The sequence below is a fragment of the Zootoca vivipara genome, chromosome 3 (assembly GCF_963506605.1).
Source record: "Zootoca vivipara chromosome 3, rZooViv1.1, whole genome shotgun sequence".
NCBI lineage: Eukaryota > Metazoa > Chordata > Lepidosauria > Squamata > Lacertidae > Zootoca > Zootoca vivipara.
The window spans coordinates 42,722,752-42,737,979 of NC_083278.1; the positions used below are offsets into that span (position 1 = coordinate 42,722,752).

General features: G+C 40.2%; 1 protein-coding gene across 3 annotated transcripts in view; it reads right to left on the reverse strand.

The window, feature by feature from the left end:
• EPHA7 (EPH receptor A7) overlaps nucleotides 1-9,793 on the reverse strand; it is a 158,614-nt gene extending 148,821 nt beyond the window's left edge. The window contains exons 1-2 of one of the 3 annotated variants that reach the window (XM_060272603.1): nucleotides 9,521-9,785; nucleotides 3,030-3,699 (exon numbers count right to left, since the gene is read on the reverse strand). In XM_060272603.1, coding sequence (XP_060128586.1) covers nucleotides 3,030-3,699; nucleotides 9,521-9,640 — 790 coding nt within the window. In that variant the 5' untranslated portion in view covers nucleotides 9,641-9,785. Of the gene's footprint in view, nucleotides 1-3,029; nucleotides 3,700-9,520 lie in introns of all 3 variants that reach the window. The other 2 variants (XM_060272602.1, XM_060272604.1) reach the window with 2 other exon arrangements.
• Between the last annotated feature and the right edge of the window lie 5,435 nt (nucleotides 9,794-15,228).

Here is a 15,228-nt window from a genome sequence, read left to right on the forward strand (position 1 = left end):
AATATAGTTTCTGTCTAAAGAAGAAACATTATGCACCACACTGAAAATATAGTCAGTGAGAAAGTCTTTTCTTAGGTATTCCTGTAAATTTGAATTAGCTTCTTTATTGCATAGTATATGTATATGCATGAAAGTACACAAATATATCTATATTGGCAATATGCAAATATATTCAATTTCAAAACACTAATTAAAACACCACCACAACAAAACATATTAGGAAACATACTGTACAGATCTGGCCACACAAATGGATAAATCCTATTGGTTAATTGGGCACAGAATAAAAGACCACAACATATATGCTGGAATTTATATAAATTTTCCGCAAAGGTTGTGCTATTCCTGGAGGAAGAACACAGCAACCCAGCTTTTTTCCCCCTCTGGTGGATGTCTGTTAGCAAGAACTGCAATGTCTGCCTTAATATCACAATGTTGAGCATATTTACTCAAAAGTAAGTCTCACGGTGTTCAATGAATCATACTCCCAGAAAATGTGATTGTGATTGTAGTTATGGAATATTAATCATTCTCTCAAAATATTTTAGAAGTAGAATGGATATAGCTGAACAAAATGTAAACTATGTACAGTAAAGATAAAAGGGCCATAGCCTCAAAAACACAGAGGCCAATGTAAATTCCACTAAAATCTGATTTCTATGCACATAATCACTTTAATTTAGTAAAGGGAAGTTGCACACAAAAGAAGGGTTTTTTTGTCAAAATCATTTTCTGTATACAAAGGAAACATGGGCAGTGCCCTTTGCTAGATCCTCTCACTTAGAAGCTAGGACTTTTCCTTTGATGGATCAGACCCATTCATAGAAGCAAACAGATGGCGTTATAGGGAGCGGAGATAAATCCAGACCCTACCATTTCCCCAAAAAATACTGTATGTGATTTTTATTTCTTTAAAAGCTTTGCACACGAGGACCTTGCTGTACATCTGTGGATGGGGGCCAATGTATTCAAAGCAAGGGTGACCGAGTGTGGACTGCAATGCAAACATTCACTATTTTACTCACTTGACCCAATGAGGTTAATAATTAATTGCTAACACATCCAAAGTGATTGCAGGATGCAGACCTTAAAGATCAGTTAAAGCCTGATTCTGCTTCATATACTACAAAACTTGACATTAAGAAGAGCAAATTGCATTAATGTTGTGTTCAATTTCCTTCAAAGTGAATGTACCATTCTTCCAGCTACATTATAAGTTACTACAAAGTTTATCATTAGTGCTCTCAAAGCAGAAAATTCTAACTAGTATCAGAATGAGGAAGCTGACTAAAGGCATTTAAGACACCTCATGTCCTTCTAACATGAAAGAGCTTACAGCTTTTATCTTTTGTATACAAGCTTTGAGTTTTGTTTTGTTTTTATGATCAAACGGTATATAGATTTAAATAAATAAATAAATAAATAAATAAATAAATAAATAAATAAATAGGGTTTGTGGCTATCTAACATGTCTTAGTCCGCCACAGATATAAATATACATAGGCTTATTTTGAAACTTGTCAGGATTATTTGAACAAAGAGATGGAGAGGAAGACAAAAAAAAACCGTACAAAAAGAAATCTGGATCACCTCCAGAGTAGCATATTGTCGTAGCAGTTTCATTGGCAGCAGGCCAGATATAAGAAGTGTTCTTGCAAAATAACACAGAGAAATTTAAAAGCAAGTTATCATTTAATCCCTCTTTTTTTTTTTTTACAAATACCTTTTTATTAAATTTTCCAATTAAAATTTAATCCCTCAACCAACAATACAATTGATGTCTAAAATCAAGAAGACGGTTTAATTTACTAGAATTCTGATTTCTAAACACTGGTCTCAACATTTCGTTTTTAACAATACTTTTTTGGAAGATATGTTTATCTTCAGAAAAAAAAAAATCCTTCCAGTAGCACCTTGGAGACCAACTAAGTTTGTCATAGGTATGAGCTTTCGTGTGCATGCACACTTCTTCAGATACACTGAAACAGCATGTCTGTTAACAGAAAATTATCAGAAAAAATAGTGATAATTAAAAGTTGGTAAAAACTAAGCAAATACTAAAGAAGTGTTTACCATTACTATTATGAAAAACTGCTGTTCATCCCAAGTCACCTATTATTATTATTATTATTATTATTATTATTATTATTAAGAAGTTAGCAATATTTTATGATACTTCTAACAGATTTGCATGGGTAGTTTCATTTTCCATTCTTAACACTATCTCTCAAGTTTAATGCACAGGTTCTTATTCTCTGTATCTTCAATACTGGAAGATTTGTTGAGTCCTGCAAAGATCTAAAGTCAATATCACACTGTATAAAATCTACCTGTGGGAAACTTGCAGAAATAAAACGTGTTTGCATTTTAGAATGCTGTGTAATGAATCAAACCACGTAGAACCAAACCTTTAGGAACCAGATCTGATATGGGTGCAGAGGAAACCATGCAGGTTGTGACTCTTTTTCCTTTCTGAAACAGCAGCTTTCCTACAGCCACCCCTAGGACCTTAACCCTAATGCATCCCCAAAAAGCTTTTTAGTGGCTAATTAATCACAAGTGCATTATACTCTCAGTTCTGGTTTCTGTATAGTTTCTTACAAATAAGCTACTCAGAATAAGCAGCAAGCATTCATCACACACAAGACTCTTCATGGTATCTTTTCTGCAAGTTGTGATCTCTTCAAGGGTATTCTGAAGAACGTCCTCCTTGGCCTAATTCTTGTAAAATAGCATTATGTAACTGCATTTACAGTGTGCGTGCAACACCATTAGTAAAGATGAACCGTGCCCTGCATAGTCAGTTTAACAGCCTTTTCAAAATGCAACATTCAATTGTTGACTTCCACCCTTGAATGCAATTGATCTACGCCAGCTAGTGTGAAGCATAACGATTCCAAGGCTCATGGTATCTGAACTAAATAACGCAACACTTTCATTCAAAAGTCATTTTTTTAAAAAAAGAGAGAGAGAGAGAGACAATAAAATATTCAGTAGGGGAATACATAAAAGTTTTTTTTTCTACTTACGTTCACACGTGTCCCCTTTTTGCTGGAAACCAGCTTTGCAGATACACTTTCCAATAGGTACTAACCATTCTCCCTCTGCACTACAATGCATTCTAGGAGAGTTCTCAGCCTCTTCTTCTGCGCTGCTGACACAGGTTCCTCGTACCTCAACTAAGGAGGAGAACTCTGACCCAGTCACTGTATCTGGAAAAATAGCTAAGTTCTCAATAATGGACCAGCACTTCTTGTAGTATACTTTGACAGAAACCAAAGCAATGCAGGCACCCACATCCTGAAATGCCAGGTAGAATCCTTTTTTGGACAGAGGTCCAATCTCTCTCACCTCTGTGTTAAGTTTCATCTTTCTCTCCCCAAGGTCACCTTGGGTAAAGCTTTCATCAGCTGCAATAGTATCTATTTTTACATACAGGTTTTCTCTGATACTCCTGCCAGTGTCATAGTCTGTTTCGTAATAATGCAAGTTGAAAGTTTCTTTACATGTTCCCAGGACTCCAGGAAGGCTATTGCAATCCCTCAGAGTAAATTTTAGTTCTACAAAAATCCTTTGTGCATTGCCTTTTGCGATCCAGTTAGTCCGAAGCCAGTTATTTTGGTTAGGTTCCATGACTTGGCATACCTGGTACGTTCGTATAGGCGTGTAGTTTTCATCCAGCCCACTAATTTCTTCCCACTAAAACATAAAAGAAATAATTATTCATATTAAAATAGGACATTTTAGCATACTTAACAATAAAGCATCTTTCTCAAAAATATGAAAAAAATAAAATTGAACTGTGGTGATGAATCTGATCCAAACCCTAGCAAAGTCAAAAGCATTTACATTGGAGAGCTAGTATACCTTAGTAGCCAAAGGAGTGAGCAGCCCTGGTTCTCAAGCTTACCTGAACTATGCAAGTTGCGTTTTAGCCTTTGTCCTATCTAAGATACAATTTGTGAATAATGCAAAACTACTTTACAAGTTTGTTGCAAGGATTACAAGATATTTTAAGTGAAACAGGTTGGACACATTAAATTGCTATATAAATGTTCTTATAACCGGACTGTATCCATTTACTTCATCTTGCATTAAATGGGTACTCTAGATCTGATAGAAACATCAGAAGAAATTTGTCACCGATTCCACAGTCTATGGGCTGCAATCTTAATAATTAAAGGAGAAAACTAAGATTATAGAGGAACACTCTTCCAACTGCAATTTGGCAGACATCCTCACTTTTGACCTCCATGCATCTCTTGAAGATTTTATGGCACTAGGCATATACAGTTGTTTACCATTTTCTGGAGTAGCTGGTCATTTTAATGATGTGCTGTACTACTTTTAATGAAGGAGGAAGGCTATGTTTTTATACTGCTGTACACAGGACTTGTATTTTAGGAAAGGGTGGTATATAAATAATTTTATAAATAAACAAGACACACAAATTTTGTGGGCCAAGATCCAAAGAGTTTGTGTCTGACATGGCAGATTTTTCCAGATCATTTTTCTAAGACAGTTCAGGGAGGCTACAATTAGAAGCCCTGCTGGCTTCACTAAAGCTTCCTACACGCGAGCCATTGCCTCTGCATTGTATTACTCAACAGGCACAGATTCACAACACATTTGATACAGAGAAATGGCATGCAGGTCCATGGGGCTACTGCTGCGTTATGGGCTTTCCATCCCACAAAATCAATCAGATCTTCAGGGGCATGAAAACAAAACAAAATGCCTTTAGAAAGATGTACATCTACAAACAAAGGCTGCAATTTTGGGGCTACAATCTGCTATGCAGCCTCTCTGCAGCTGTCTAAGAGTAAAAAAGTATGCTATGTGGAATTTTGAGTAGGTAAAAGTCTCTGTGTTACAAAGGTATGCATATGCTATCCAGTGAAGCATGGTAGCATTCTAATAATTAGGGACTGAATCCTTAAGATTTCTACTTCCTTGCATATTAGAAATCAGAACCAAAAGTTTACATGCATTAGAAATCAACTGTGCTCAATTCTAATTGTTTGAAACAGAAACTACTATTTTTTCTTCATAGTACATTTTACATGAACTGCAAAAACTCAAGAAAGTTTTTTTAAAAAAAAAAAATTTAACCCAATGTCCTACGTGGTTCACAGAAACAATTCAGATCCCAGATTCTTGACTCGTAAAAGTCATTCAACTATGCTAGTCTAGTCCAGATTCTCTTTATTTCAATGTGTTTTCTTCTGAAGGAAGGAAAATAATAATATTTTCTCCTGCAGGTAATGAATAAAGCTGTTATGAGTGAAGATTGAGGTGGCTCATCAGTCGATGAAAAAATAGGTGATTGAACATAGTTCAATGGGAAGGCCAACGGGCTAGTCCAAAAATATATTTCCAAGTCTTACAAATGAAGAAAAATTGCCACATTCCATGTGGGAAACATCATATGGCATACAGCCTATCACTGACAGGCTTATCACCTCACAGCTTTGTTCCTGGAATTGCATGAGGTGATACACGACAATTATCTCTGATGAATTACCACATGATTATATTGCTTCGTATAATCAAGTTATGACTGCAATTATATCCAAAATGCAATCTGAATTAACCCTTTGGAGTAAAATAATGACATTTAAATTCGGCTTATCTACTGAATATGATATTAGATAAAGCTTACATCTATATTGCAAACTATCTAGGTATAACTTTTCATATATTTTTTTTGAAAATGAAGGAATACCCTGTTTCTCATATTTTAAGGCATCCCTAAAAAATAAGGCATGGCAGGATTTTCCAGACCTGGCGAAATATAAGGCATACCCCGAAAATAAGACATGCTGGTACGGTATGGCAGGGCACGCCGCGCCAAGTCCCGACCCAGCGGGACCCAGCAAGGGCAGCAGTGCGCGCTTTGCCGAGCCCCGACTGAGCGGGAGCTGGCAAAGGCAGCAACCCGCCGCCGGCTTGGAGCTCGAGCCGGCAAAGGCAGCAGCGGCGCTTTGCCGAGCTCCACCGAATCGGGTGAGAATTGCGTTCGTACCCCTGCCTTGCAGCCTCCGACCCTTCACCTAGGGCGTTCACACGTGCATCCCCACCCCGACCCGCGTCCTCGTCTACCGGTACCTGAAAGCTGCGCACGCGGCATTCCAGCACAAAGCCGCCAGCCAGCGTCGGAAGAGGAGAAGGAGGTGCCACCGAGAAACCCAGAAAGGGGAGGCGCAGCGGGAAGGAGGAGGAGACCGGCGGGGAGGGATCCGGAAAGTTGCGAGCGACTTCCTGCTTCCCCCCCCCCAACGGAGCGAAAACCAACAAAGGCAGCAGCCGCTGCTGCCTTTGCCGGCTCGAGCTCCAAACCGGCGGCGGGCTGCTGCCTTTGCCAGCTCCCACTCAGTCGGGGCTCGGCAAAAAATAAGACGCTCCCGAAAATAAGCCATACGCTTATTTTCTTGAGTAAAAAAAAATATAAGACATGACTTATAATATGAGAAACACTGTATATATAAAAGTTAGGACTGGAATATAGGAAACTCTATTCATGGGATACTCCTTCAGGCAAAAAGGTCACGGCTATTTTTGCATATCCCCCCTGCCCCTTGTAGTCCCCATGCCTCTACAAATCTGCTCAAGAAGTTTGGGAGACCCTTCAGAAGAGTGTGGGAGATGGCATTGTGGACTGCAAGGGAGAGGAAGACAAAAAAAAACCTACAAAATGAAAGCTCACTTTCACCCAAGAAAACATCAAGTTTGTGGAGCAGTAACCCCTGTCAGATGCAATTTTATTCTAAGACAAGAAATAACCTTTCCAAAAATGGAAAAGCAGGTCTGGATTCAACCCAATTATTATTATTTTTTTGGCAGTATTATTTCCCTAACATTGAACAGGCCTTGGAGTGTATATAGGTTGGGTCGCAATCACTCATCTTCTTCTGGGAACATTCATTACTCAGGACCAGTTATCTGTAACACTTAATGATTAAGAACAGCTCATATGCATGCGCCCTCCTAAAAAGAAACTGGTTTTTTTCCCTTTCTTGCATGAATATTCTTATTATTTGCAGTTAAGTGTTATATCAATATTCACATTAACTAAAGTTAACAGTAACTCTTATTCAAGTTTTGCTAACCACTTTCAAACCCTGGCCAGCATCAGCCACTCCTTTTGTTTTGTGCTCATGGGGTGCTTAATTGATGTTAATGTCAATAGGTAATGAGCAGGTGAAATTTGTACCAGGTGACAGAAGGGGCTGAGTGGGGGATCTTGCAATTTCCCCCATAGAAGTGTGACTTTGAAACCTCTGCCATTTATATCTACCCCAGTCAGCATTATATCTACCCCAGTCATCGCTATTAATGACTCATGGAAGGCAAGCACTAAGGAAGACTGGCTTTCCATGCTCAAAGCCATGTATCACACAATAGTTCACAAGCCTATTTGACAGCAAATGAGATCATTTTAGTGTTAGTCCACTGCTCTAAGAAAAGCAGACATTGATGAACTGATGCTGGAACTTATTACCACAAAATATATTATGGTTGTAAATGTTGAAACGCACAGAAGTTGTAAATATAAAAACGTATTTTTCAAAGCACTGCAGTATTTATGTTAAAATACGCATGATACGGCATGTTAGCTTAATGAAATACACACTGTTGCTTTAGTGAGCTGAACTAATTGCCCACTGAAACTTAATATTCCCTTTAAGAAAGGAATCATGTGAAGTTACATTATATTAAGTCAGACCAATGGTCTACATAGCACAGTACTGCCAACTGACTGGCAGGCAAATGACTGCCCCACCCTTATAACCAAAGTTATGGACTCTTCTCATTTCACTGCTTAGAACAGTACATAATATCAGGTTTGGTATTTTGAAGGAAATATGTTATCTGTCTCAACTGTGAGAAAGGAGACCATCTGAAGACATTTTAATACTGAAGATTCAAACAAATTATGTATATGCAAGTTAAGTGTACATATTTACTTTCTTTCCTTGGTTTGAGTACCAGTAGGTAACTGCAATTACCTTTTCTTAATTTGAAAACTCAATCTAAGCAGGAACTGATGCCTGTCTGTAGCTTAAAGTAGGGACGTAAGAGACAATCCCCTTGAAATAAAGTGTTTCAATATATTATATTAATCTCCCAGCTTTAATGTGTATATAAACAATTGCAGAAATGTGCTGATTATCAGAAGTATGCTACTGGTACTTTCTAGAATAACATATAAGAAAACACATTATTGCCTTTTTTGCCATTAATAATGGAGACTTTGGTTTGATTTTCTTTGGTTTCAGAACATGCACTAAGAACACTGAAACTATTTTTTTCCTCAAGAGCCGTCAACCTCTCCTTGAAAATGTGTTAAGTTCTCTTGACAATGCTTGGAGTCTAGTGCACACAGCAAATAAGCATAACAAATGCAGACATTGTGCCTTTTTATTTGCTAGATGACACCAGTATTTTTTCTTTGTCGGGGTTCAATGCTTTTCTTTTAATCAGTATCTTAAATATGACACTTACAGCATGGACTACCACTCAGGTTTATTCCCATCACCTTTCATCAACATTTTATATCCCCAGCCCCCCAACACGTGACCATGCCTTTATTATCTGAAGGTTGGACTACTGCAGTCTACCTAAAATTGTTCTTTCCAACACGCATATGAAGTTATTATTCATCTTGAACTTTCAGCTCACATTACATTTCGAAAGCCTTCAATCTTACTTTCACCCTATGTTGGATTGAGTCTACGATCTTGCTTTTCAACCAAGACACTTACAGGTTTTCATTCTTCTTATATACAGGATTTGTTACACTTTTGTATCCCCACTCACAGTTCATGCTCTTTCAGTTCCACATTTCTTTATAAGCTTTGGATTAAAGGATTGATTGCGCAAACCTTTATTCACTGGCACTCAAAGAGACTGTGGTGATTTAAGAACTACTCTAAATGGTGGGCAACCCAATCCTCAAAGTGCTGAGGCAGCAGAAACCCTTTTAGTTAAATCAAAATTTCATCGGAGGAATTTTTTTAAGGACGCTTACCTGTTTAAACCACCCATATGATATAGTTTCTGGGGTGTTTCATTTTTAGAGGAATCTAGATTCTTTCATTCCATCACATTGTTTCTAAACAGATGTGAGATGGGTGTTTCTCATATGATCAAATGAATGAAAAAAGGAAGTCTAAATAGGAATGACTTAATTATATAATTATCTAAGTAACGTCAAAATACACCAGGATAAGTTTGTTAAGTAAAGTTCTGAAAATAAGTACATAAAATTTCTGCTTTAATGGCAGCAATTTTTGTATTTTGATCTTTAAGTTCTGTTAAAAAAATAAAATGCTTTAAATGTTTCTCATGTTTTGAAAACACCCATATTATTAAATTATAGAACATAAGTTTGAACTATACCTCCTTTCCCAGGAAAAATGTCCACTGACAAACATTTTGGAAAAATGTTTAATGTAAACTGTGTTTGTGTGCTTTTTTTGGTGCAATTTATTTTCTCTTGTTCTTGTGGTATACTTACCCCATTAGGAGGAGAAGAAATCCATTCCAACTCTGTCTGTTGTGCTTTAGAATCCAACAATATTACTGAAAGAGAAAAAAAAACCTGTGTTAAAATTATTTTAAGAATCAAAAGTTTCATTTATTAAATTATCTTCCCTTAAAAAATCAATTCAAAATGTATTAACACAGAGCAGCTGGATGAACTTCCTCTAATGCAGATGGCTAAATTTTAAAGTATAATTTATTGGGAAATATAAAACAAAATAATTCTATAGGGAAATGACAGAAAATTCAAAAAATATATTTCCATTTTCATTAAAGTACATTTCTTATGCAACATGCATTTAAATACATTAACATTAAGTTACTTTTTAATTTTTAACTATGTAATAACCTATTGTGATCTGTACTAGTCAAAAATGTATTCGAGAATGTGAATGACAATGATGTTTGTGTGTGATAACAATGTACAACAATGCATTATACGGGGATGTCAAAAATAATAAATCCAGTTAATTTGGAACTTTTCATCATCAAAAATATACATATGTCTTAGCGTTACAATTCATCATTATACAATAAATTATTAAAATGTACATATGCATATTGAGATCCAGGATATATATTTCAAAAAGTCGAAGATGAAACTGACAGATGTTGAATGCAATTGGAGGGTGGGGTTTTTTTTGTTTTTTCTGCCACTTCAGCAAAACAGAAACTACACTTCTGTTTTTTTACCTATAAATTTTGTTATAAATTACAAGTACTGTAAACTTACCTGCTACTTAGAAGTACTGTTATTTTACAGTAATCATTTCTGACTCACTCCAATAAACAAAATAAATAGAAGAGGGCTTAAACATGTGTAGTAATATACATTTATTTATAATTTGCTGAATATGAGTACCATTGAGTATTATCATAAAGCTTTACTGACACATTAGTGCATTTAGTTCCACACCACCTCTTAAAACTGTTGGTCAGTATTTAAACAGCAAAAAATGAAATATTGCTTCAAATAGCACCATTCTGCTAACTGGAGATACAAACTTGGCGTTTCTTTTTTCTTTTTTACATTGACATGTTTTAGTCAAGAGTACATTTTACTAATCGACTGTTAACAAAAGCACCTTTCAGTTTAAAATAACCAATTAATATAAATCAATATACAGCCTGCAGTTCTCTACACAGTTAATTAGCAGTAAATTATATTGAAATCTCTGCCCAAGTGTGTAGCTGGCTGCAGTCTTAGATTTAAAAGTACTTCTTGCTATGAGCACCATTTGAAATCTATCCATGCACGTTGACATATTTTGAGAAATGAGCAAAAAACAACAACTTCCCATCATAAAAAAGTAGAACTTTGAGGAATATATTCAGGCATTGTTTAATTTTGTAACCCAGTGTTAACCATGTGTAATGGGAATAAAATCACTATTGATTTTAATGCAACTCACTTCCAACCAAAGAGGAATGCAGCCTTCCAACCTGATTACATGTATCTATGCTCGCAAATGTGAGAGTCCCACTTAGGTGCTTACTCTCAAATAAATTTGCACCAAGGGTTGCAGCCCTACACTTAAGTGTATTGTGGAAAGTATATTGTTTTAAACAATCCTTTTGTATCCTTACATCATGCCTTCTCACTGAAGTTCAGGCCCTACTCAAACTTTAAATAGCTTCACTTTTCATTTAATTATTTAATTAATTAAGCCAGGTATCTAAGGGACTTCAGCTATTAATGGTCTCTAACTAGGAGTTAATAGAGTTCTGTGTATTGCTGTTGCTAATTAAAGACCATGCTGATAAGCTTAGCTAAAAAAAAAGTCATAGTGCACATTTAACCCTCCATGTCTCCATCAGTACATCTATTGAAAACAGGTTGTGATTCTTTAATTGCACTAAACATTCCCAGTGGTACTCAAACAACCTAAACATGTATTGTACATAAAATTATAGTGAAAGGGATATCTCTCTGCTGTGTCTGAGTACTGTACATAGAATGTAAGTTTTTAAGTGCTTAGTGTGCGTTAACTTGATTTTTCGAAGTTATGAGAATAATCCTATTTTATGATACTGACTTTTAAAGAAACAACAACTTTTTGGGGAGAGAAAAAAGAAATAGTTTCACAGGTGTTGAGGGACCCCTTATTCAAGTTTCACAAGCAAACTTCCCTTAAGTTTTGCCAAGTGCTCAAAACAGAGGTTTTTCTTTTCCAAAGAAACAAGTTCCTTCAACAAACAAACTCAAACCAGGTCAATAACAACAGAAAATGAAATACATTTTAGATGCTGTTAGAGAAAGGCCTCTAATGAAATCTGTAGCCCACACATTGGCCAATTCCAGCTTTGCTGCAGTAGTCAGATCCCCCACTGATCAACAGCTCAAAAATAAAGAACAGCCAGTGTAACTTGCCAGATAGAAAACTATTTCATGTACAGTGGTGCTTCTATATAAAACTAGCTGTAACTTATGGAGCCACTTTTTTGGGAGGGGGGAATCAGTTGTAACCTTTGGTACCCATAAGGAAGTAGAGCTTTCCAAACTTTCCGTGTTAGTGACACACTTTTTAGACATGCATCATTTCGTGACACAGTAATTCAATTTTATTAGCAAACTGGAGGTTAAACAAAACCCCTTATAAGAGCATGAGGAGCATTTGCATGACACACCTACACACTGCACCCTACACAATTACATGTCGCGACACAGTTTGGAAAGCTCTGCCACAAAGGTATCTAGCTTTTGCATGTCATTTTATTATGCTATTTTCTGAAGTTCTTCTCCCCTCTCTCACAACCAGATACAGTATGCTGAAGTAACTGCCAAAGAAATTACTCAACACAGTTTTCACACCTGATAGCTATTCTCTAAATGGCAGATCAACTCATCCCCCAAGCTTAAAAAATAAAAATATCTCTCTCCCCCCCCCCCCCCGCTGTAAACATACTGTTCAGTTTAGGACACAAGTCTGACTGGGAGCCATACCATCTAGTTTGGATCGATCCTTAGCCCTATGGGTGTCACACACTGTGATCAGTAAGTCAAGAGGAAATAAATGAAGTCTTGGGACACCTTCAATAGTGTGTATCAAGCATTTTTAAGGTGTCCCAGTACTTTTTTGTTGTCACCACTGAGCAGTGCATCCCAGCCTAACCCTGAATGTGCCACAAGACTCCTTTCTGCAATCTCCTTTAACATTCTAACCCAGAGAGCCCCTTTGGCATTGCCAGTGGGGAATGTGCGTCACTTTGCACATGCTCAGAGGCACTTGATTACTACTTTTCCCACACCAGGCCTGGAAAACAGCAGAAGCCTTTACTCAGAAGTAAGCCCCATCTGGTTCAGTGCAGCTTAGCCTCGAGTAACAAGCGCAGCCGAAGCGTCAGAGCCAAACAAGCCCCGAACACAAGCGAGTTCTGTTTTGTGCGCCGCGAAGAGAGAGAACGGCTTGGGAACTTAGTCCAGGGAACTGGTCTGCCCCCTCACCCGAGAGGAAGGGAAAGGGAAGCGGAGCATCTCCTCGGGGCTCCATCCTTCCCTCAGGCGACTGAAAAAGAAGAGGCATCTCTGCTCCGAGCACCCAGGAGAACGTCGCCTCCCTCCCTCCCGGGCTCAGGAGGCGAGCAAGACTTGCGCCTTCGCCCTTCGCTCCTCGCGCAGCCTTCCCGGCTCAGCTAACGAAGTGACGCGGCGGGGGCAGCCCGTTCCCGCGCTTCTCCTCCTCCTCATCCGCAAGCGCTCCCTTTAGCCTTTTACACGGAGTTCCCCGACCGGCACCCGAGCTGAGCCGGCGGGATTTGTTTCCAGGGAGTGGAGAAGGGAACCCCCGTTCGCTGCCCGAGATTGAGGCTGCGACCCTGCCTCTCCCTCCCTAATCTCAATACAGCAGCGGGCTTCCCCACTGAACCCGAGTCCCCCTTTCAAACGAGCGTCAGGAAGTCGTGGGGCTGTGCGTGCCTTTCCCCCCTCCTCCCTACGGGCTTGTTCTTCTCTTGCCCCCCCCCCCAAATAAAAATCCCACGAGGTTCAACCCCCCCCCCCATCTTTTAAAGGTGGCCTTCATACACTCCACTCACCACCACCGTGGTGGCCGGCGATTCCCCCCCCCCTTCTCCTGGACCAGAAGAGGGACGGAGCAAGGTCTCCAAAGTTGAAGAGGAGTTTTGCGAGGCTGCCCCAGGTGAACTCCAGAGATCACACACACACACACACACACACACACACACACACACACACACACACACACACACACGAGAGTTGGTTTTTCTCTTTCTCCCCCTCCCCCGCCCCAGTCAATTCACAAATCATGACTCCCTTCTGGACACAACGGGATCGCTGCAGTGACACCGGCTTCGGTCTGTCCGGTGTCCCTCCCTCCGCCCCTCCCGTTAGGGCACCGCGTGAGGAGATGCCGGCTTCTTTCCCACCCCCGATTCCGCCCTCCCGGGAGCCGTGGCTCCGCTGCCCGCCGCCGTCTCCCCCTCCTCATCCTTTCGCCAGGTTTCCCTCGGCGTTTTCCGCCTTCCGGATAAACTTTCCACAGCCTGCCGAGCGAGAGCGCCTGATTTCGCCCTCTCCCCGCCCGCTCGCCCTCCTGCCTAGGTACAGGGCACGTTTCCACCGGGAAGAGGAGAACCCGTCCTTCCTAGCTCCGACTACAGGCTAAGCCATGCATTTTACCTCATGCCAATAAACTCAAAAAGCGAGAATGTATGGAGTGGGGGGGGGGGGAGGAGAGGACCTTATATCCCCTGGAACATATATGTTCACAGCACCTCACATTTCCCGCAAGGCAAGGCAAGAGATGTATTTTACATCTCGTGGAGAAGCGTTTCCTTTCGAAGGTCTGCGAAACTGCGTTTTGTAAACGACGGAGGAGGTTTTCGAAGCCCCCGGTTGCCATCCAAGAGGGAAGACGCCCGAAGACATAGATGAGCTCCCTGCCATACACATAAGCAGCCTATGGATTATGCACTACAGAGGGTGCGGGTGGGGGGAAGAGGCAAAGCACAATTCGTGAAAATGTGCACACAGTTAATACACACACGCACAAGACTGCATATGTGATGCAAAGAAGTTCTACATGAGGCTGCTGCTCCGCCTGCTTCCTCTCGGACTGAACGCCGCCCCGCTCCGAGAGCTGCAGATCCCGCTATCAATACGAAACGGACAAGTAAGACTTTCGGATGAGCTGCTCTAGGCGACATGGGCTGCTCTAGGCGCCCCTCGCTCCCCACCCCCAAATCCCTCTGTCCCCAAACTCCCCTGCAATCATGGAGTAGGTTCATTCCTCCTCACAAACTCCGGCGGGGGCGGAATCTTTTCATATTTTATTATGTCGGTGGTGGGGCATCGAGGGGGCGGGGGGGTTAGAATTGCACTGCTTATGCTATCAGCCACGTTTTAAGTTGCAACCTAATCGCGATAGAAGAAACTCCCCAGCGGTCCTGCCGATATGCGCCCCCACCCCCTCCCCAGACCTGAAACCACCCCTGGGCTTTGCGTCACGTGCACACCTTACAAGCCCCTAAATCCTGATAGAAACGCGCCGTTCTTTACAGACACGCACACACAATCGGGGTGCAATGGGGATCCGTTATTATCTATGAATGGGGTGCTCGCTCACTTGCCTAGGAAGTGAGCCGAGGCACTCGGCACGGGGCTGCGGGGTGCCCAGCGCTGCCCCTTTCTCTTTCATCTCTGCTGAGGCTCAAGAGGGAGAG